Source organism: Plecotus auritus (assembly GCF_963455305.1).
Source record: "Plecotus auritus genome assembly, chromosome: 9".
Taxonomy (NCBI): Eukaryota; Metazoa; Chordata; class Mammalia; order Chiroptera; family Vespertilionidae; genus Plecotus; species Plecotus auritus.
Window position 1 is genome coordinate 149,445,529 of NC_137783.1, and position 20,577 is coordinate 149,466,105.

The following is a 20,577-nucleotide window of genomic DNA, read 5'->3' on the forward strand; positions in this document are numbered from 1 at the left end:
AAGGGTCCCGGGTTCGATTCCAGTCAAGGGCACATGCCCGGGTTTCGGGCTTGATCGCAAGTAGGGGGCGAGCAGGAGGCAGCCAATCGATGATTCTCTCTCATCACTGATGTTTTTGTCTCTCCCTCTCCCTTCTCTCTGAAATCAATAAAAATATATTTTAAAAAGAACAACAAATGAACAAATAAAATTACTTTTTAAAATAAAGTACTGCTGCCCTAACCGGTTTGGCTCAGTGGATAGAGCGTCGGCCTGCGGACTGAAGGGTCCCAAGTTAGATTCCGGTCAAGGGCATGTACCTTGGTTGCGGGCACATGCCCAGTAGGGGGTGTGCAGGAGGCAGCTGATAAATGTTTCTAACTCTCTATCCCTCTCCCTTCCTCTCTGTAAAAAATCAATAAAATATATTTTAAAAAAAAAAGTACTGCTGATCAGCAGGACTCCTATTTAAATAGCATTTGTTGTTTTTGAATAAGCTTAAAAGCAGAAAAACTAGAAACAATGCAAATAAATGCAGAACAGCCAATAGGTTTTAAACTTTTTAGAATATTCACTGGGTGAAATAATATGCAGCCACAGAAAATGATATTCACCTAAACACACCATGGTATCCTGCATTGGATCTTAGAACAGAGAAAGGATATTAGAGAAAAAAACTGGGGAAACCAAATAAAGTTTGGAGTCTAATAAATGGTATTAATGTGACTTCCTTAGTTTTGGTAAGTGAATGTTAACATTAGGAGAAGCTAGGGGAAGGGATTATGGGGACTCTATGTACTATTTTTATAATTCTTGTTTAAATCTAAAATTATTCCAAAATAAAAAGTTGGTGATATTCACAAGTTGTTTGTAATATAGGAATGTTTAGGCTAAAATGTTAAATGAAAAAAGCAGAATTCAAAATTGTGTGAGTGTGATTATAACTATGCAAAATTTTTTTCATAGAAAAAAAGAGGAAAAAAATATGCAAGTTATCAAGTCATTTAATTTGGTTGGCCATGAAACTGGGAGTAATTTAAATCCTTTTTTTGTTGTTGTTAATCCTCGCCTGAGGATATATATATATATATATATATATATATACACACACTATTTTTCATTGATTTTTTTTTTTTTTAGAAAGAGAGAGGGAGAAATGAGAAAGGAGAGAGAGAGAGAGAGAGAGAGAGAGAGAGAGAGAGAGAGAGGTTGTTGCCTCCTGCACTCAGCCCCCATCAGGCTGGGATCTAACCTGCAACCCAGGAATGTGCCTTTGACCAGGAATCAAACCCTGGAATCCTTGGGCCAACGCTCCAACCACCGAGCCACACCAGCTCAGAGTGGCTAAAATCCTATTTTTTTATATCTTCTCATTTTTCCTTAATATGGGATCTCAACCACTCCGAGGGTGTGAATATCAGAAGAGGCTGATTAATTTTAGTGGGAAAGGGCCTTATGGGAAGGCTGGTGGATCACTCTCAGAGGAAGTGAGGGGGCTGGGGAGCAGGCAAGCCATCACAGCCCGAGTTGCACCTACTGGATGCTGCCTACCGGCTCGCCATCCCCGCCCCTCTCTGCATGCTGCATAGATCCAGCCCAGGCACAAACCCCATACCTGTCACTTGCTAGCTTATAACATTGGACACGTTTTTTAGCCTCTCTGTCCCTCAGTTTCTTCATCATCCGTAAAATGGGGCTGCTGATAAATGTACCTGCATTACAGGATGGTTATGAGCATTGAATGAGTTAATATTAGAACCATCTGGCATGTAGTAACCTCTATAGACTTGTTAAAGAAAAAAAGTACTGCCAGTGTCACCACAATGAATTTAAACATCCCGCTTTGTCTCTTGACCCAAATTCAAAGTCCTAAGGAGGGGGGAGGGGGGAGGGGGGGAGAGAGCAGGAGGAATGGATGTTGGTCATGTCCTCGCTGCTGGGGTCAGGAGAGAGTGAGAGTATGGTGGTGGTCCGGCTTCCCAAAGGGAAGGATGCTGCCTCCCAGCAAGGCTGCACAGAGGATGGAGAAACCAGGGACAGAGCCAGAGACAAGGATTTTGTAGTAAGTGCTCAACAAAGAATTGTGAATGAACGGAATCGGTGACCAATACAAAAACACAACAACACACAGCAGAGCTTATTTGGAAGATCCAGGAAGCAGGAGGAGGGAGTTGGGCAGGTGAGACAGGAAAGAGGAGCTCTCAGTGGGTCACAGAGGTGGCCGCTAGGGCGATAGGCATTCACTTCAGCCCTATACCCTGTGCTGAGATGGTCCTGGCCGGGGGTGGGGGTGGGGGGGCACAGGTGAAAGGGAAGTTGCAGAGATGGACCTGTGATAGGCAGGTAGGCAGACTTGAGCAGAGCAAGGACGATGTGCCAGATACAGAAGGTCACCAGGGTGGAAAGCCCTGGGTGCCTAGCCACAGGCAATTGTAAGGTGGGACCTCACCCCCAGGGTTTTTCCTCCCCTAGCACATCACTGACCCCCTGATCTTTCCTCCCTAGAGATAACATCTAAGCCTCAGTTGTATTTCAGCTCCAGGCCCAGATAAGCAACAAAACCAGCTGGCTTGCCTTAACTGATTTGGCTCAGTGGATGGAGCATCGGCCTGGGGCCGGAAGGGTCCTGGGTTCAATTCCGGTCAAGGGCACAAGCCTGGGTTGCAGGCTTAATCCCCAATAGGGGGTGTGCAGAAAGCAGCCAATCAATGATTCTCTCTTATCATTGATGTTTCTATCTCTCTCTCTCTCTGTTCCTTCCTCTCTAAAATCAATAAAAATATGTTAAAAAAAATAGGTAAAAAAACCCCAGCTGGCTGACCTCCGGACCAGCTGCATTAGATAATGACCCTGCCCTGGTGCCAGCCAGTCAACCAGTGGAGATCACAACCTGAATGGACACACCTGGAAAGCTGCTGAATATTCTATTGCGATTTTTCCCGGGGACCTTCCCTAAAATCCCCAGGAGCGTAGGGCGGGGGGGCCTTTCCCTTTCCCTGCTCCCTCCCCTTCCCTGCCCCTGCACGCATGGTACCTTTCGCTTCCTCGCTCCCTTCCTTTACCCCTAAGCCCATTTCTTCTAGGAATTACTTTTTCTACCTCTGTAATTTACCAAAGAAATGTTCCCTTACAGTTTGGGTCTTGGCTCTGAATTCTTTTCTAGCCAGAGCCCCAGTACCGAGGTTGCTGAACCTAGAATTGTTCTGACCCCATTGGTCAGACACCCGGTGCCGGTCCCACCGCCTACAACAGGCCTAGGGCACATGACAATTGTAAAATACTTTTTATCTGGCCTATTCTTTTCTTTTCTTTTTGGTGGTGGTGGTGGGAGGGGGGGGGAGTTGGGGTGAGAAACTGAAAGGAGGAGAGCCCAGGGTGTCTACAGTGGCATTGTTGGGCCAGAGGGAAGCTCTGAGTGGTGTCACCCCTTGGTCACATGACTTCACGTTGTCACATGACTCAGCTCCTTCAGCTGTTGGGAATACCGGAAAAAGAAAGTTTGAAACTTTCTCAGCAGCTTCCCGCCCCCCATCACAGGATCTGGGGCTTCCTGTGAGCTAGTCCTCCAGATCCTCCTCTTCTTCCCCTTCCTGCCAGCTCCCCAAGATTGTTCTGGCCGCAGGTGCCGGCTCACAGCACTTTACATTCTGGGAGCACACCCTGGCTTCCTTGACATTCTTGGAGAATTTTGATGATCGTCCCAAACGATGTTACAGATTCTGGGGTGGAAATTTCAGGGACCCCTCAGTCCCCACCTGCCTCCCTAGGTGTAGCAGAGAGGAAAAAGCAAGTCTGGGTAACGACATGGCCCCTGGGAAGTGCTTGGCCAAGATGGTTCCTTTGATCTTATTCCAGCCCATCATAATCTTACAAGGTGTTAATGGTATGGCCAGCATTCAAACCTTAAATCCTGACCTGGAACCATAACAAACTGAGCACAGCATGCCAGACTGGCCAGAATGGTCAAGTCACTTGGCCATTCTGAGCCTGCTTTTTCTTCACTACAATTTTGGGGTGGGCGTCACGCAGTAGGTGACAGCTGGTGGGAGTGGTGTGTCACCGAAAGTGCCCCAGGCAGGAGTGTTGGAACAAACCTGCTCTCCTGGCTTGCCTGCCAGCCTCGGAAAAAGCCCTTCTCCTTGGGCCCTGCTGCCCTCTGCTGGTGGAGGTCCAGCCAGTGCCCATGGGAGGTCAGGAGCCCGGAGTCGGAACGCATCCTGTGTCCAAGCACCCCACTCACTGCTTTTGGCCCTGCCTTTAGCTTTCTGCACTTGTTTCCTTAGCTGTAAAGTGGGGATTTAAGGACGGAATGAGGTAGGATGTGCAGAATGTCACCTCCAGGGCCTGGCCAGACAGGACTCTGATGCCCTTCCGTTGGGCAGACAGGAGAGTCCTAGAACAAGCCTGTTTCAGACGCATGGTTGCGGTGGGTGAACTTTTGAGGGGCTGTCTTTCATTCATTGGGAAGCACCTCCCTGGTCCTCCTACCCCCATCTCCCATCCTGTTTATCTCCGTATCCGGAGAAGGCTGCTGAGTGACTATTGGACACTGCCCTCCCCAGCTGCTTGTGTCCACACTGGAGCTCCCATGGAGGATGGAGGCTTGGAAAGCAAGGACCACAGCCTTGTCCCTTGCCCCAGCCCCCTGCCCTGTGCTCAGCACTGGACCAGGCGTGGTGTCTCCTCTGCAAACATGAACCCTGGAGGAATTCCAACCCCATCCTCCTGGCTCCCCTCACAGGGTCCAGCTGGCCTTACAAAGAGCCTCATACTCCAAGTTCACTCCCCTCTGAGGCTCCCGTCCTTGTCACCAGGAGGGTCTGAGCTCCCACCCCTTCTCCCGGGGTGTGGTGACCCAGATTAGGAAAAGGAGACCAATATCCAGCAAACATGTCCATGCTTGCTCCTGCTTTGCAGAAAATGCAACAATCTTGCAGAGTAAAGAATGACCCTCATTTCATAGTTAATAACTCTAGTTAGTAGTTAACGTGGAGTGAATAAGCACTAGTCCCGTGAACTCATTTAACCCAACCTCCAGGAGGTAGGTCCCACTCTTACCCTCGTTTTCCAAATAAGTGTCCTAGTGACTCCTCCAAGGTCACAGAGCTGGTAAATTGCAGAACCAGGATTTGAACTCAGGAAAATCCCATACTTTTTGAATTCAGAAGCATGTAACTTGGAGGTCAAGCCCTGGAATGCAGGGTGGGCGATCAGATAGTCAGTTTTGGATCTCTCTCTGCTCCTCAGCCGGGTCACAGGCTTTGTCAATCCCCTGATTCCTTTGCCCTTGGCTTTGGGATGACTTCCTGGGGACCAGGAGTCCTCATCCTCCACAGGAGCAGGAGGTCAGAGAGAGTAAAGAAGGTGACCGGATATGGGTGACCTGCCAGCCACCACCCCCTCCCCACACCCAGCTGTGGGGCCCAGGGTGCAGTCCAGGCAGAGGGGAGAGGGAAGCTTCATGACTCACAGACTGTGCCCCCACCCTGTCCACCCGACGATGCCAGGGAGTGGCCTGTCCTGGAGGAGTGGCCTTGGGGTCCCCACCTCTGCCCTTGGAGGCCGGGCGGAGGCGGTAAGGAGAAGAAGACTGTGGTTTGTGGCTCTTAGCCGCGCTGGCCTCTGGGCTTGCCTTCCTTGGCTCCCACGTGTCAGGCTGTGCCTGCCCTGCCCGGTGGGGTTGTGTGGAATTGAAAGAGAAGTTTGGCAGCCGAGGAGGAGGATAACAACCAACCATAACAACAGCCCTGGCTCTTCAGCGGGTGTACCCAAGTGTCCTCCTGTGACACCTATGATGGCTGCATGTGGTCTGCAGCTGGAAACCAGCCACCGGGCACCCCCGCCTCTCCCAGTCCCGGGGTCTAGAAGGGGCTTTCCTTCTGTTCCTCATGCAGGGCAGAGGCTAGCATTCTTCCCTCCCTCTCAGCGTCCCCACCCTTCTGGCAGTCCATCCTTGCCACCCAGAGTCACCTGGCCTCGACTTGTGGTGGCTTGTTTCTTATTTCTGGACGATTGCAGCTGCCCAACTGGTCTCCAGCTCCCACCTCCACCCTCCCAGAAACCTGGTCCCGCTGCCACACCTGTCATCTTCAGGAGTCGAAGCTGGCCTCTGCCACAGCATAGGAAGGAAGCCCAGGGCTTTAGCCGCGGGGCTCCGACACAGGCGGTGGGCGCCTTGGTGTGGGTGAGTGGGAGTGAGGAAGCCGGCGGCTCCAAGGGCTTGCTGGAGAAGGTGGCGTCTGAGCTGGACCCTGAAGGACTTGGGGGTGAACAGGCAGTGACTGGGAGGAAGGATGTGATGAGGTGGGGGAACAGCCAAAGGCTTGGAGGCTGGTATGGGTGTTAGTGCTCCCCAGGTGTGGCTGCGGTGTCAGATGTCCTGGGCATCCAGTGGGGAAGGTGGGCTGTGGTCAGATGCAGGAGAGCCCGAGTTCCCAGCTGCAGAAGATGGACTTCCCTCTCTGGGCAGGACTGTGACTGTGCTCCTGTGTGCCAGGCCCAGGACATTCCAACTAACCCAGCTCTAGGGACGCTGGCCACCCCGTTGGGAGACAGACAGGCCCGTGACAAATGGTGCCAGAGCTCTCAAAGACAGTGAAGGAAGAAGCTAAGGGCGGGTTCCAGGGCGGGGCCTGGGCCCAGGCAGTTCCACGCCAGCGCCCACATGGGGCGGGCTCTTGTCCACCCTGTAACAAGTGTGTAAAGGCGTTTTGAAACAAGAGGCATGCCACAATTGACAGGCGATGTCGTTTTAGTGGTTACAGTTACCACTGGGAAGGCAGGAGGAAGGGGCCAGGTGGGAGTGGCCCTGGGACACCAGGTCCTGCCTGAAGGAGCTGAAGGTGCAGCCCCAGGAACAGCCGCGAGGTGGCCCAGGCTGAATGGCCACTCCTGGATGTGCGGTCCGGGGCTGGGAGCGTGGGGACTCCAGGACTAGCCCTCCCCAGGGCAGGTGGGCCCAGGGAACCCCCTTCCTCAGGTCTCACAGGGATTTCACTTCAGTTCAGGGATCTCAGCCCCAGCATGAGGGGCCTGGCCTCCGTGCTGACCATCGGTGTGAAGGGCAGTTCGGTCACAGCCCGGGAACTGGGTCCAGCCTAGCCAACTGGGAAATGGGTCAGCACCCAGTTCCGTCCTGCGCTGCCGGGCGATCTGGGCAGGGAGGGCCCACGCTGTCAGGTCAGCACGCAGAAGCTCTGGGTAATCCGCCGCCAGTAGTTGCGACTGCGGCTGCTGAGAGCCACCTCGACGGCCTCTTGGAAGACGGCGTGGACGTTTTCGCGGAGCCGCGCCGAGCACTCCAGGTAGGCCACTGCACCCACGGACCTCGCCATCTCCTGGCCCTGACGGGGAGAGTGACGGCCGTGAGATGGGGCTGCTGGGGCACCTGCCAGCTCCACACAGCCCTCTTGGCGCTCCTTGGAGTCTCCAGGACACAAGCAGAAGGTGAGTTTTTCTAGGGTACCCACAGCTCCTGCCCCCTGGCTGGACAAGTGCTCCCATGGCTTCCTGGGCCTTCCTGCCTCCGCCCTGGGCTAGGTCTCTGCCTCGCAAAGTACCGGCTAACCTCCCAGGTGTGGAGCAGAGAGGGGCCTGCAGACTGAAGAGCTGGGCGTCTTTTCTGGGCCTCAGGTCCCCTCCCCTGTGATGTGGGTGGGTAGAACTATCTGATGTGCACATCACTGTTCTCCCTTCCACAGCTGGAACCTCCCAGAGTATTCTAGGTACCACTTCCAAGCACCAGCAGTCTCTGATCCCTCCCTTGCCCCACACCCCGAGTGCTGGACACCCGGCGCTACAGAGAGGCTGTGCTGGTCAACGTGCCCTGAGGCTCCCTCTCCTGGCACCCCTGCCCCCGGGCTGGGTTTCCTACCCTGTGGTAGGTCACGGGCTCCAACTTATTTTTCCGGAGCTTCTTCACCAGTGACCTGTCCTTGCGCAGATCAGTCTTGCAGCCCACGAGGATGATGGGCACCTCCTTGCAGAAGTAATTCACCTCTGGGTACCACTGCGGGGGAGGGGGTGGGGGGTGTGTGTTAGCAGTTGGGAGTACTTCCGTCTCCGCAGAGGGGAGAATGGGCTGTCCTCCTGCTCCCCAGGCAGCTCGATCACCGATCATCAGCACCGCCAACGCCCAGGGAGACTGACTCTGTGCCAGGTTCTAAGACTTTACACCTGTGGACTCATTAACCCCCCAGGCCCTTAGGAAGCAACGCCTATCGTCAATCCCATGATACACACGTGGGAACTGAGGCCCAGAGAGGCTCTATAACTGGGCCTTGGTCACACCACTGGAAGTGGCAGGATTTGGGCCATTCCCGCTAGAACGCTGCCTATCCACAAGGTAAGGCTCCCATGACCCGCTCCTCAACTGGGGGAAATATGTAAGCAGATAAGTGCTCCTTTGAAGATAAAGCAGCTTATAACATGATTGCCGCGGCTGTTGGCTGGTAGGAGGGAGCGCTGTCGTCCTGAGTCAGCTGCTCTTTGGAATGTGAGGCTCCCGGTTACTCAGGCTGGACTATAGCCCCGAAGCCTGGAATCCGCAGCCCAGGAGGGCATGCCTGCTGTGTGTCCGTGCAGGGAAAAGGGGCATCAAACGACTAGCTCCTGGAGCCACCTGGGGCCCGTGTGGGGTCCTGGGCAGACTCCCCACATCCCAGCCCTCCACAAAACTGCCCCCAGAAAGGGTCTCCTCCGTGACTCCACCCTGCTAAACCCAAAGTGAGACCTCAGCCCTCACCCTCCCTGAACCCTGACACCGGGAATCATCACACCTTCCTCCAAGACCGGGTCTGCACTTCGCCCCAGAACCCCCCTCTTATGGTTCTTCTCGGGTCTTACCAGCACCCCCTTCTCAAAGCTGTGGGTGTACCTTTCCTCTAGCTGCTCTTGCTCTCCAGGTGACCACCCCCAGTCCATGGCTCTGTCCAGCCCAGCCCAGCCCGCTCCTGGGAACCGCAGACTCAGCCTTCCACCTGCCTACCTGCCACCTCCACTGGGATGTCCACCAGGCCTGCCTCCCACCTCCCACTCCCAGCTTGCTCTTCTCATCTTGGGAAATGGCAAGTCCCCCTTGCAGTTACTCTGGTCAAAGTATCTTTCTCCCACCCATGTCCAAGCCACCTGCAAATCCTGATGGTTCTGCCTTTCGAAGAGATTCAATATACACCCACCTCTCACTACCCCTCTGCTAGCACCATCCCAGCCACCACCATCTCATCTGGTCCCCAGTGCCTGGCACATAGATGTGCTCAGTCATTACTTCTGAGTGACTGCGTGGAGCAGAATGCTTGGGTTCAAATCCCCGCGTTACCACTTCAATAGATGTGTTTCTTGGAGCAAGTGATCCAACGTGGGGATAATAATAGTATCTGCTCCCTAAGGTTGTAAGGGGGTCCGATGGGTAAATATATATGTGTCTGGAACAGTGCCTGGTACGTGGTAGGTTCTGATGCTGCCACCATCGTTGTTATAATCACGAATGCTGTCACTGGCTGTGCTCCGAAGAAACCTGGAGCATGTCATTCACACGGAGGCCCTGACACCTGTGTGCAGCTCTGGAACCCCTGACATAACGGGGGGGCATCCTGGGAAACTGCTGAGAGGCAACAGCCACACAGATGGGGGGCTGAGAGCTGCTGGAAGCTGACTGTTCATGTGACTTTGGTCAGGCCCAGGCAGGGGAAATTCAGGGGCCCTCGGCCACCCAGCATTCTCAGGCAGGGTCACAGTGTTCTGAGTCTGCAGTAGAGAGCAGGCGAGGAGCACTGGACCGGGAGTCAGAGGCCAGACCCTCCCACCAAACCCTTGTGGAACCCCTGGCAAGTTGCTGCCCACCTTGGGGCCTGGTTTCCCCGTATATATGCCAAAGGCACTGGCCCTGATGTCATCCAGGGCCTGCTGAGCGCTGACAGTCTGCTGGGTCCAGAGGGGGAGGTAGTGGGGAAAAAAGAGTGGGGGTGGAGCAGTGTGGTCTGGCTTTGGGGGCTCTGCCTCCCCCCCACAAGTACCTACCCGGGTAAAGATGTTCTCAAAGCTGTGGGGGCTGGTGACATCGAAGCAGAGGAGCAGGACACTGGCGTCAGGGTAGAAGAGGGGCCGCAGGCGGTCATAATCGACTTGTCCTGTAGAACAGGTGTGGTCACTCCCTCCAGACTTCCTGCCCACTGTCAGCACCTCCCCAACACCAAGCCCTGGGTCCCACGAGAGCGTGCGTGCATGCGTGTGCATGTGTCTAGTTCTGTGTCTCAGTGTCCAACACAAATTTGGCACTTAGATTGCCATTCCACATGAATGTGCCCCTCGGGGCAGTGTTCCCCTGGCCTGCCTGCAGGATGTGCCAGCCCTGGCCTGGGTGAGACCATTTGCACGGATAGCCCTGTTTTGGAAGGTTGGGGCAAGGTAGAGGCCCAGCCTGGAGGGACTGCTTTGCCCAGGGCTTGGGGCATGGGGTGAGGAGAAAGGCAGGCGATTCTCCAGAGAGATCTCTTTGCCTATCCAAGGTACAGGGGCTGCTGGGACTGAGGTTAGCTTTGAGCTCTGATGTAAAGATGACTCTGACCCCTTGTGTGGGCAAGGTCAGGAGGCTGGAGGGCAGAGGTCACGGTCAGGCAGATCTTACAGAAGCTAAGCCATGGTGGAATGCTGAGGCCAGGAACAGTCCACCCCTTGAGAGCAAAGAGCTCTGGACGCTCCCTTGTCTCTAGGACATGGCCAGCTGCCCTGGGGTGGGGGAGGCCATGGACACAGGCACAGAAGCCAGGAGGGTTCAGTTCCTGGGGGCCCTAATCCTGGCCCACACCTGTCCCTTGGAGATTGGTTGACCTCCCCGGTTCAGAAGGAAGGGAGTGGGGCTTGACTCCCAGCATCTGGGGCCCCTCCTTCCAGTGTCACCTCACAGTGTGACGGGGAAGACTGGCTGTCCCTCCCCGGGCCCTGCACACCCACCTGCTGTGTCCCAGATTTGGAGTGTCACAGGTTTGCCCTTCATTTGCAGATTAACGCTGAGCCGCTCAAACACCGTGGGTGTGTAGCTCTGAGGAAGAAGGGGACACGGGGAGATTGTGAGGACAACTTCTGAAGGGGAGCAGCCCCAGTGCTAACCCAGAGCCCGGAATGCCTGAAGCCCTGCCCTCATTGGGAGTTGGCAGAGGGTGGTAGTTTCTGGAAGCAGTCGGGTGGGGTTGAGGCCTAGAGCCACCACTTCCCAGCAGTGTGCCCAGCAAGACACCAGCCCCCCGGTCTTCCCTCCTAGGATGTAAAGTGGGGACATTAGGAGTACCCAGCACAGCGTGTTGCTGCAAGGCTTCAGTGAGATACTCCGCACAGAGCCCTTGGGCACAAAATAAACACTCCACAGGGCCCAGCACAAAATAAACTCTCCACACATGCCGGCCACGGTTATTTCTATCTTTGTCCCCCTGGACAGGGGACGGTACCATTTCTGAGTCTTCCTTCATGCTGTCCCCTCCTCCTGGAATGACATTAACCCACATTGGTTCATCCACTCATTCATTCATACATTTGGTCATGATACCTTCCCCAGATCCAGTTCTGGACACTGGGAACAAGAAATGAACAAGACTCGGTGCCCGAAATGAACAAGACTAGCGCCTGCCTCCAGAACACGTTGTCCTTTGCCTTTCAACCTCTCACAATCCAACCAAGATCCCTGCCCAATGCCACCTTCCCCAGGATCCCCTCCCACGGGCCCTGCTTTCTGCCCTTCTTATTTGCCCTGTCTGGGCGCAAGAGAAGGTCACCCAGGCCAGATTCCCCTTTGCCCGGACCTAGAGCTTACTCCCTCTCCAAAAGGGAGGGTGAGTGGAAATAAGATAGGTTTTGGCCCTTGCCGGTTTGGTTCAGTGGATAGAGTGTTGGCCTGCAGACTGAAGGGTTCTGGGTTCGATTCCGGTCAAGGGCACATGCCCGAGTTGCAGGCTTGATCCCCAGTAGAGGGCATGCAGGAAGCAGCCAATCAATGATTCTCTCTCATCATTGATGTTTCTATCTCTCTCTCCCTCTCTGAAATCAATACAAATATATATTTTTAAAAAGTAATAGGACAGGTTTTGTATACAAATGCAGGAATCAAGGTTTTCAAAACTCCGCCACACAAGCCCTCTGCCCGGAGGGGCACGCTGGCCGCTGTAGCTGAGGTCCCCAGGCCTTGCTCACTTGCTCAGGGCTGCTCAGTGAAGACAGTGAAGAGACCCTGTCCTCCCCCCACTTCCCATGCTAGGTGGGGCCTGCCTGGGATTGGCCCTCTGAGTCAGGCCCTGGCCTCTGGGCGGGGCAGCCCTCTCGGTGGGTCTGGGTAGGTGCAGTCCTCCAGGGCACTTGGGAAGCTGCAGGGGGAGGGTGGGGAGAAAGGCAAGTTCAGAGCAGGCACCTGGGGCAGATGGAGACATCGAGGATGGCCCTGGGGTCGGGGCTCAACCCACTCTGGACTCTAGTCACCTCTCACCCCCTCTGCTAACAGGAACAGAAAAGCCTCCAACGCACCTCCCCATGCCTCTCTGCCTATCCAGGGCCCCTCTCCTGGGGCCCTTGGCCTGGCGGGGAACAGTGTGATATGGTGGCTAGGAGCACTGCTTAGGACTGGCTCTGGCCCTCGCCAGCTGTGTGACCTTAGGCCAGTGTCCTCACTGGTTAAAAGAGAGGAGTGTCACCTCACAGTGTGACGGGGAAGACTGGCTGGCAGGTGCGGTCCAACATACGTGTCCACCACCCAGAAAGGGGGTTGCCAGGGACAGTGTCCACACCAGCCACGGTCAATCCCTCCAGCTTGAGCCCCTGTCCCCACCAGCCTGTAACGGGAGGGCATGATGCCTGGTGAGCTCCGAGCTTGGCCACCCACTCATCAGTAGAGGGGTCCTGTGCAGGTAGACACATGTCAGCACTTTGCAAATGCCTGTGGAGATTGCATGTCACCCCATTCTCTCGGGATTTCCTGTGGATGTCCGTTTACCAGCACCGTCTCTGATCCCTGCAGCCTGGGAAAGTCAGTAGTATCCCCATTTTCCTGATGAGACACTGAGGCCCACAGAGGGGAAGTGACTTGCCCAAAACAACATAATGGACAGCTGGCTAAAGATGGAGGCAGGTTTGTTCCCATCACCTGCCTCCCCTGAGGTCATCAACTCTAGCCCTGGTGTCAGGAGTGAGCGGGGAAAGTCCCATTCCATGATGTGGGGCTGGGTTGCTCCTCTCTGACTAGCAATTGTCACCACCCTTCCCCTATTCTGGAATGTTATCCTGGAGACTGTCTACATCTTCTCTCGTGTTCTTTGAACCCCCAGGCAGGGTCACTCTGCCCATAATGTCAATAGCACCTAATCTTATCTGTTGAGCTGTCCTCAGCCAGGAAGGCAGGGCCCAGCCTGGGCTAGGCCAGGGCAGAGATGACTCAGGCTGGGTCTGCCCTCATGGGGCGCACAGTCAGGTAGACGGATCATTACAGAATGGGGACACAGCTCAAGAGAGGAGAGTCAGGCCTGGCCAGCGTGACTCAGTGATTGAATGTCGACCTATGAACCAGAAGGTCACTGTTAGATTCCCGGTTGGGGCACATGCCTGGATTGTGGGCTCAATCCCCACTAGGAGACATGCAGGAGGTAGCTAATCAATGATTCTCTCTCATCATTGATGTTTCTCTCTCTCTCGCCCTCTCCCTTCCTTTCTCAAATCAATACAAATATATTTTAAAGAGAGGGAGAGAGAGAAAGAGAGAGAGAGAGGCGAGTCGGGGGCTTCCCTGGACAGCACACCCATGACAGTCCCTGTGTGGAGGAAGACTCAGGTGGCTGTGCTGTGGGCTCCCCTGTGGGAATGGATGCTGCCATAAATGTCAGCCAGGAAACCCCTTCCTCAGGAGCTCTCTTACTCTGCTCCCCCCTCCCCTGAACCCCAGGTTGGGGCACAGCCAAAGGTCGCTGAAGCCCCTCCAAATCCCAGCCTGCTCTCTGCTCTTTGCTGCAGGCAAGAGGCCTGGGAGATGGGGCCCCAAGTCTCCTAGCTCCAGGCTCTCTGGGCTTGGAGGACTGCCAGGAGGAGGCATCCAGGGTCAGGAGCAGGAGAAGGCTGGGTCCGGCAGGCAGAGCACTGGGGGCTGCGGAGTGCCCTGGTCAGGGGTGGGAGACTTGGGTTGTAGGCCAGCACTGCCACTGCTGGGCTCTGTGCTCCAAGGGAAGACTCTGTCTCCCTGGCCTCAGTTTCCCCACCTGTAAAATGAAGGCCTTTCCAACTCTTAGATCTTGTGTTTCTTTTATTATTTTTATTAATCCTCACCTGAGGGTATTTTCCCATTGACTTTTATAGAGAGTGGAAGGAAGGGGGAGAGACAGAGAGAGAAACATCAATGTGAGAAAGACACAGAGATTGGCTGCCTCCTGCATGCGCCCCAACCGGAAATGGGAATTGAGCCTGACCAGAATCGAACCCACGACCCTTCAGTCTGCAGGCTGACACTCTATCCACTGAGCCAAACCGGCCAGGGCCCTTGTGTTCCTTTTAAATGAAGAGGCCTCTCTTGTGTCTGGAGGCAGAAGGGTTCCTGTGAATTCAGGGTCCCTAAATAGGGAGGAGCCTAGACAAGGGCAGGTTCATCCCCCAGTTGACAAACATGCCCCCCTTGGCCAGCTCCAGTGTGTCCTTCAATACACACATTTCATCAACTGCTCAGTTCCATATTGTAACCTCTCTGATATTGGGGTGGGTCTCACCATCAAGGACACTGGTCTCAGAGCCCAGGACACTGTGGTGAGGCCCCACCCCTCCCAGCCCCTCTCCTGGGACCTGCAGGCCTGGCCCCTCTGTGGTGCTCTCCCCGCTGTGCTATTATGGCTGGGTTCTCCTGGGCAGCATCTGGGGGCCTGGAAACACATTCCTCATAACTTTAAAAAAAAAAAGCGACTGGCCAAAGGAGGTGACATCAGCTCTGTAAACCACACGCATCAGCTCGATGCTGCCACAGTGGAAAGGAAGGTCTGACACGGTTCCTAGGCTAGGTCTCTTCTGCCTCCCCCATCCACTTCCCAGCACCTGCGCCACCCAGGGGTTTGCAGGGTACTGGGAGAGGCAGGAGGGGGAAGTGACGCCCAAGCAAACCCATGACCCCCAGGAGAGGCGGCATGGTGGGTGGGTCCGGCCCTTGCCCTGGTGCCCGGCAAGTCTGCCTGGACAGTCAGTGAGTATGCTGGTGAAGGAGTGACGGTCAACACTCCTGAGCACCAAGGACAGGCCAGGTACCCAGTGGGGATCATCTCCTCTCAGCCTTCCTTTAACTCCACCTCTCCACCACCCTGGCTCCTTCCACCCCATGAGGTTGTATGAGGAAACTGAGGCTCAGAGAGGCTAAGCAAGTTACTGAGGGCCAGAGGAGTGCCAAGGTGCCAACCAGCTGTCTGACTTGACTCTGGTGTGCTCTTACCCTCCAGGGCAGAGCCTGGGGGCGGGGGGAGGGGTGTCCAATGCAGGGGCAAAACTGGGGGAGAAAATAGGATGTTCCCCAAGAAAGACATTGGCCATATTTAGTGAGTCCTTCCTGCTGCAGATCCGGAGCTGAGCGGGTGGTCTGTATTAACGCACTCTTCGCAGTGACCCTGGGAGGTGGGCACCGTCATTATTCCTATTATGCCGTTAAGTACAGAGGCACAGAGAGGGTAAGGGACTTGCCCAAGGGCACACGACTGTGAATGGCAAAGTCATCATTGGAACCCAGGCAGCCTGGCTCCAGAGGTCAGTTCCCCTTAGCCAGGCCGTGCCACCAAGTGCTACCCTCCCGGTTGCCCGGTGACACCCTCCCAGGTCGATGCCATTCTCCCAGATGATATCATAGAGGCCCACCCTCCCAAAGGCAGAGTGAGAACCGTGTTTAACCCCGCACTCTGCTGGGAGACCCCGCTGGAGGCCAGCGTGGGCACACATCCTCGGCAGCTCCCGCACAGATGGGACACACGGGAGCCCGTGCGTGGCCGTGGCCAGGGAAACTCACCTCGGGGAAGTCCCCATCGGCGAAGACCATCAGCAGCGACGTCTTCCCGCAGCCGCCATCGCCCACTAGGACCACCTTGACCGACCGCGCGCCCTGCGGCGCCTCCTCGCCCGCGGCCTGGGCCGCCTTCATCGCGGGGCGGCCGAGGGGCCGGGCGTCCGCCCAGGCTGCGCGAAGGCCGGGCGCGGGGCTGGCCCGGCGGGGCTGGAATGTGGAAGGGGCGGGGCGGCAGGAGGAAGTGCATGCGGGGCAGGGGGCGGGCAGGGGCGGGCAGCGGCCGGCGGGAGTCCAGGTGAGAGGCCCGAGCCGGGATTCAGGCGCTGCGCTGGGCGGAGAGGCGTGGCGTCGGGGCTCGAGTGGGGCGGGGGGGGGGGCTTCCCCTCCCACCTCCCATCCCATTCGCCACTAATGAAAACTTTCTTGAGCACCTACTGTGTGCGCCCGCTGGGACCACCGGAGGGGGGCACCCAGACTCAGATTCTATGTCCTCAGGGGCGAATTCTGTATGATAGGGGTGGGGAGAGACAAGTAGCTGGACAGTGACAGTGTGTGCAGGGGTGTGGACAGGGGAAGAAGAGGGAGATGGGGGTCAGCCATGTTTGCCTACTAGCTTGATGGGGACAGGGACTGGGTTCCAGGTGCCCAGTACAGGTGGAGCACCAGCAGAAGCCGGGACCTTGAGGAGGGGATGAATGAATGAATGCGCATTTCCCTAAGGGCTCTGGAGACATTGTATAGCACACTCCTCCCTGCAGGTGGTTGGGCCGGGTAGGAATGCGGTGTGTTGAGCATGCCCTGTGAGGCCTGGTCTGCCCTCCCCCAGCCAGCACCAGGAAGTTTCGCTGCAGGTGGGTGGCCACCTGTCACTTCTGGCTGGGGCATTATCTGGGGAAGCGATGGAATCTTCCACTTATAAAGAGTTTAGATCAGGATCTGGGGCCTGTTTGGTGCCATGTGTGAGTGATCCTCATGATTTAACCAACACGGATGGTCCCTCTGTGCCCAAGGGCCAGGGGGCACTGAACCGTTTAAGACACAGTCCCTACCCTGAAAAGCCCATGCCTAGAATGGGAGACAGGCAGGGGGGCCTCAGAGTAATAAGAGCTACAACAGGAGTGGGAACAGGCAGTGGATGGTAGTAGGGGAGAGGGTCCCCTCACCTGGGTTGGGGGACCAGGAAACCCTTCTGAGAAGAGGGACCGGAGTCGAGGAAAAAGTAAGAGTCAGATGGGGGAGGGGAAAGATTTTCCAAACCGAGGGAACAGAACATGCAAGGAACAGAGGCAAGAGAGAGCGGGTTGCTTTGGGGTTCACTGAGGGCGAGGTGGCCTGGGGAGCTGGTGCTGGGGTGGGACTGGACAGTGGAGCACTTGGGGTGTCGGGAACACACATAGAACCTGACCTCCCAGCCCTATTAGTAATCAGAATTGAAATCTAAAAAATGAGCACAAAATCCTCCCCAGATGCTGAACTGAGTGTTTTCATTAAAGCGCAAGGAAACAGGGGGCAGAAGTCTTTGCCCTCCCCACCCCCCACTCAGGTCATGATGTCACCTGCATGGAGTTCAAAGCCCGACACATGAAAAAGCACCCTCGGCCCTGGCCAGTGTGGCTCAGGTGGCTGGAGCATCGTCCTGTACAGAAAGGTGGCGGGTCCGGTCAGGGCACATACCTAGGTTTAGGGCTGGATCCCGGCCCTGGTTGGGACTCTAGCAGGGAGGCAACCAATCAATGTTTCTCTTTCATATCAATGTTTCTCTCTCTTTCTCCCCCACCCCCGCTCTTTAAAATTAATGACGATGTCCTTGGTGCAGAAAAAGCCCTCTCAGCCTTCTTTGAAACTCACTGTGACCCAAAGAGGCAGCGGGCCAGGTGTCACTGTCCCAGCCTGCACAGAGGCAGAGCCCAGACCCCTGACCCTGACTCATCTTCCAAGCTCACCCAGGGCCTGGTCAGCAGACTGAATGGAGCCTCACCTGGATAGAGGAAGATCCTAGGACTGCCCCACCCTTCAGGTGCCCCTCCCTCCCCGAAACTGCCACAGGGCTGGGCAGTGACTTGGCACTGGGCTTGGTGTGTAGCCGCTGAGCAGGGCTCTCCGCCCCAAGGAGTGGTGGGGAGGGGCCCCATCCCCCAGTGATGTCTTCCCCACTGCTGCTGTCATCAGGCTTTGGGTGGCAAGGCAGGTGAGGCCAGGCTGGGGTGGAGGGAGCTGAGAATCAGGCAGAGGCATTTGGCCTTGGTTGCTACAGGCATAATCACGCTGACACTCTCGATGTGTGTCATGCTGTACAGTTTCACTGAACATTTCCTAATGATAACAGCACCCATTAATGGATCCCTAACCCTGTGCAGGTACTGTCCCTGGCAGGTGGGGATGGTCGGCCCCATTTCACAGATGAGGTGCCTGAGGCCCAGAGAGGTTAAGTGCTTGTCTAAGATCCACACCTAGTAAGAGGCAAAATCCTAGGCCTGGCCACAACGCCGCACTCTCTCCCGACATCACACCTCATATGCATGAGTTCATTCAGCCCTCAGATCTACGGATGTTAAACCCCAGCTTTACCCCCACTCTATGCTCAGGGGTCCTCAAACTACAGCCCGCAGGCCACATGCGGCCCGCCGAGGACATTTATCCGGCCTGCTGGGTGCCGCTGCCTGTCCTGCTTAGCAGCCGACTCGTCCCGGGCACGCCGTGCGCATAGGAATTTGTTCATAGTTTTTTTTTTAAACTATAGTCCGGCCCTCCAACGGTCTGAGGGACAGTGAACTGGCCCCCTGTTTAAAAAGTTTGAGGACCCCTGATTAGGGCCAGGAAAATGTGCCCTGGTTGGCAAGGAATTTCCCCAAGTCTCAGACATCGCTGGGCCCTGGACAGCAGTGTTTTCCTGGAGTTTATTTTGGAGCGAGGAGGTGGCCCAGGTCAGTTGGCCCACCAGGGCACTGTTATACTGTTTACTGCTTTGTGTGCCTGCCATTTACTGCCAGCCTGTGGGTGACTCAGCCTCTTAAAGTCCCACTGGTGTTAAGTCCAGAGTCCTTTGGGAACCCTGAACAGTGGGTCACAGCCCCAAGGACCCTAGAACAGAGATTGCCAGACCGGCCCTCCTTTGGCTGAGGATGTTATGTCCAATGGACTGCTTGGCTGGACAAATGGGAAGAGAAGGAAAATGATGGAGCAGGGGAGAGAGGAAGGAAAGAAGGAAGGAAGGAAGATGGGCTGACTCAATAATCTAAGTTAAGAAATGAATAAAGGAACAAATGGTTGCATGCATGAGTGAATAAGTGCATGACCTGAGTTCAGGGTCAGCAGACAGGTGACTACCCTCCAGCTTCCATCTGCTCCATTTTCTGACACCCCCACCCCCATCCTCCCTGAGGCCCGGAGTCCCCTTCCGTTCCAGCTGAGTCTCTGCTGCCCCCGAGTGGTGGCTCTGCTCTCTGCACCGTCATCACCTGCTCTGCTTGGGGTTCCTGGCTTAGGGTGTGGGGTGTTTATGGATGAACCAAGGGAAGGGAAAGTGGGTGCCAGGGCCGTGGAACTTCAGAGTCCAGTCCTGCCCTTGAGATGACTTGGCTGGCGACACAGGCCCTTGGCTCCTCACACCTCCCCACGTACCTTCCCTCCCTTTCATCCCAAACACCAAATCCCAGGAGGAGGAACTCCACCCAAAGCCTTGGCCTCACGTTTACTGAGCACCTAGTGTGGGCCAGACACTTAGCATGTGTCATTCTATTTCATCCAATGAAGTATGTATAATTCTTATACTCTTTGACAATCGAGGAAACGGAGGCCCCAAGATCCCACAGCTGATAAGTGGAGGAGCTTGGGTTCTAACCCAGGTAATGGGGCTCTAGAGCCTCTACACACAGAATCCCCAGAAGTCAGAGTATGGGGGGCCGTTGGAGACTTTTTATCCAATATCTCATTCTTGGGGAAACAGGCTCTTGAGAGGGACTTATCACACAGCAAGTAAGCAGCAGACACAGGTCTGTGGCAGGCAGAACCCCAAAGGGCCTCTTCTCTCTAGTTTTCTTCTGTCGGGCTCCCCAAGACCAGCTCAGCCTCCGTGGCCATTGATTTGCGTTTATTTAGCCATTGGGATCGTCCCTTCCGGTGTCTGCAGTCCCAGACGACCGCAGGCAGGAGAGAGGAAGAAAGTCTGGAGCTGCAGGCACTGTGGGCGATAAACTGGCTGGTCCTGCTCCTCCCACATGCGGGCCTGCCTGGCCCGTGCTGCTGGCCAGGTCAGCAACCTCCACACCTGTCCTCTTGGGTGGGGCTCAGTCTGTCGCTGAAGGCTCCCTGACAGAGGGGGCCGGGGACCTTCCAGGCAGGCCCATAAGCCCGGGGTTGGAGGAAGTGGGGAGATGGGGGAAGAGAAAGAAGAGGCAGAAAGAGATGGGAGCAGCTGGGTCTGGGCCCTGTTGAATGAACTTAAAACCTAAAGGCAGCCTGGACCTCCCCTCACGAATCCAGAGCAGCCTGCTGATGTCCCTCTTTTTCACGGCTGCTTGGAGTGTCCCCCTTCCTGCCTCCCTCCTTCTGACTTGTCTGGGGCTCCCCACTGCCAGCAGGACTAGGACCTCCGGTCTCCACCC

General features: G+C 55.5%; 1 protein-coding gene across 1 annotated transcript; it reads right to left on the bottom strand.

Moving 5' to 3' along the window:
- Window positions 1–6,714: 6,714 nt before the first annotated feature.
- On the bottom strand, window positions 6,715–16,169 carry RHOD (ras homolog family member D). The gene is made up of 5 exons (XM_080641334.1): window positions 15,977–16,169; window positions 10,930–11,017; window positions 9,997–10,106; window positions 7,853–7,987; window positions 6,715–7,322 (listed from the first exon to the last, which is right to left on the bottom strand). Exons 1-5 carry the CDS (start codon window positions 16,106–16,108, stop codon window positions 7,155–7,157), a joined length of 633 nt encoding a protein of 210 aa, XP_080497460.1. The 5' UTR covers window positions 16,109–16,169; the 3' UTR covers window positions 6,715–7,154.
- Between the last annotated feature and the right edge of the window lie 4,408 nt (window positions 16,170–20,577).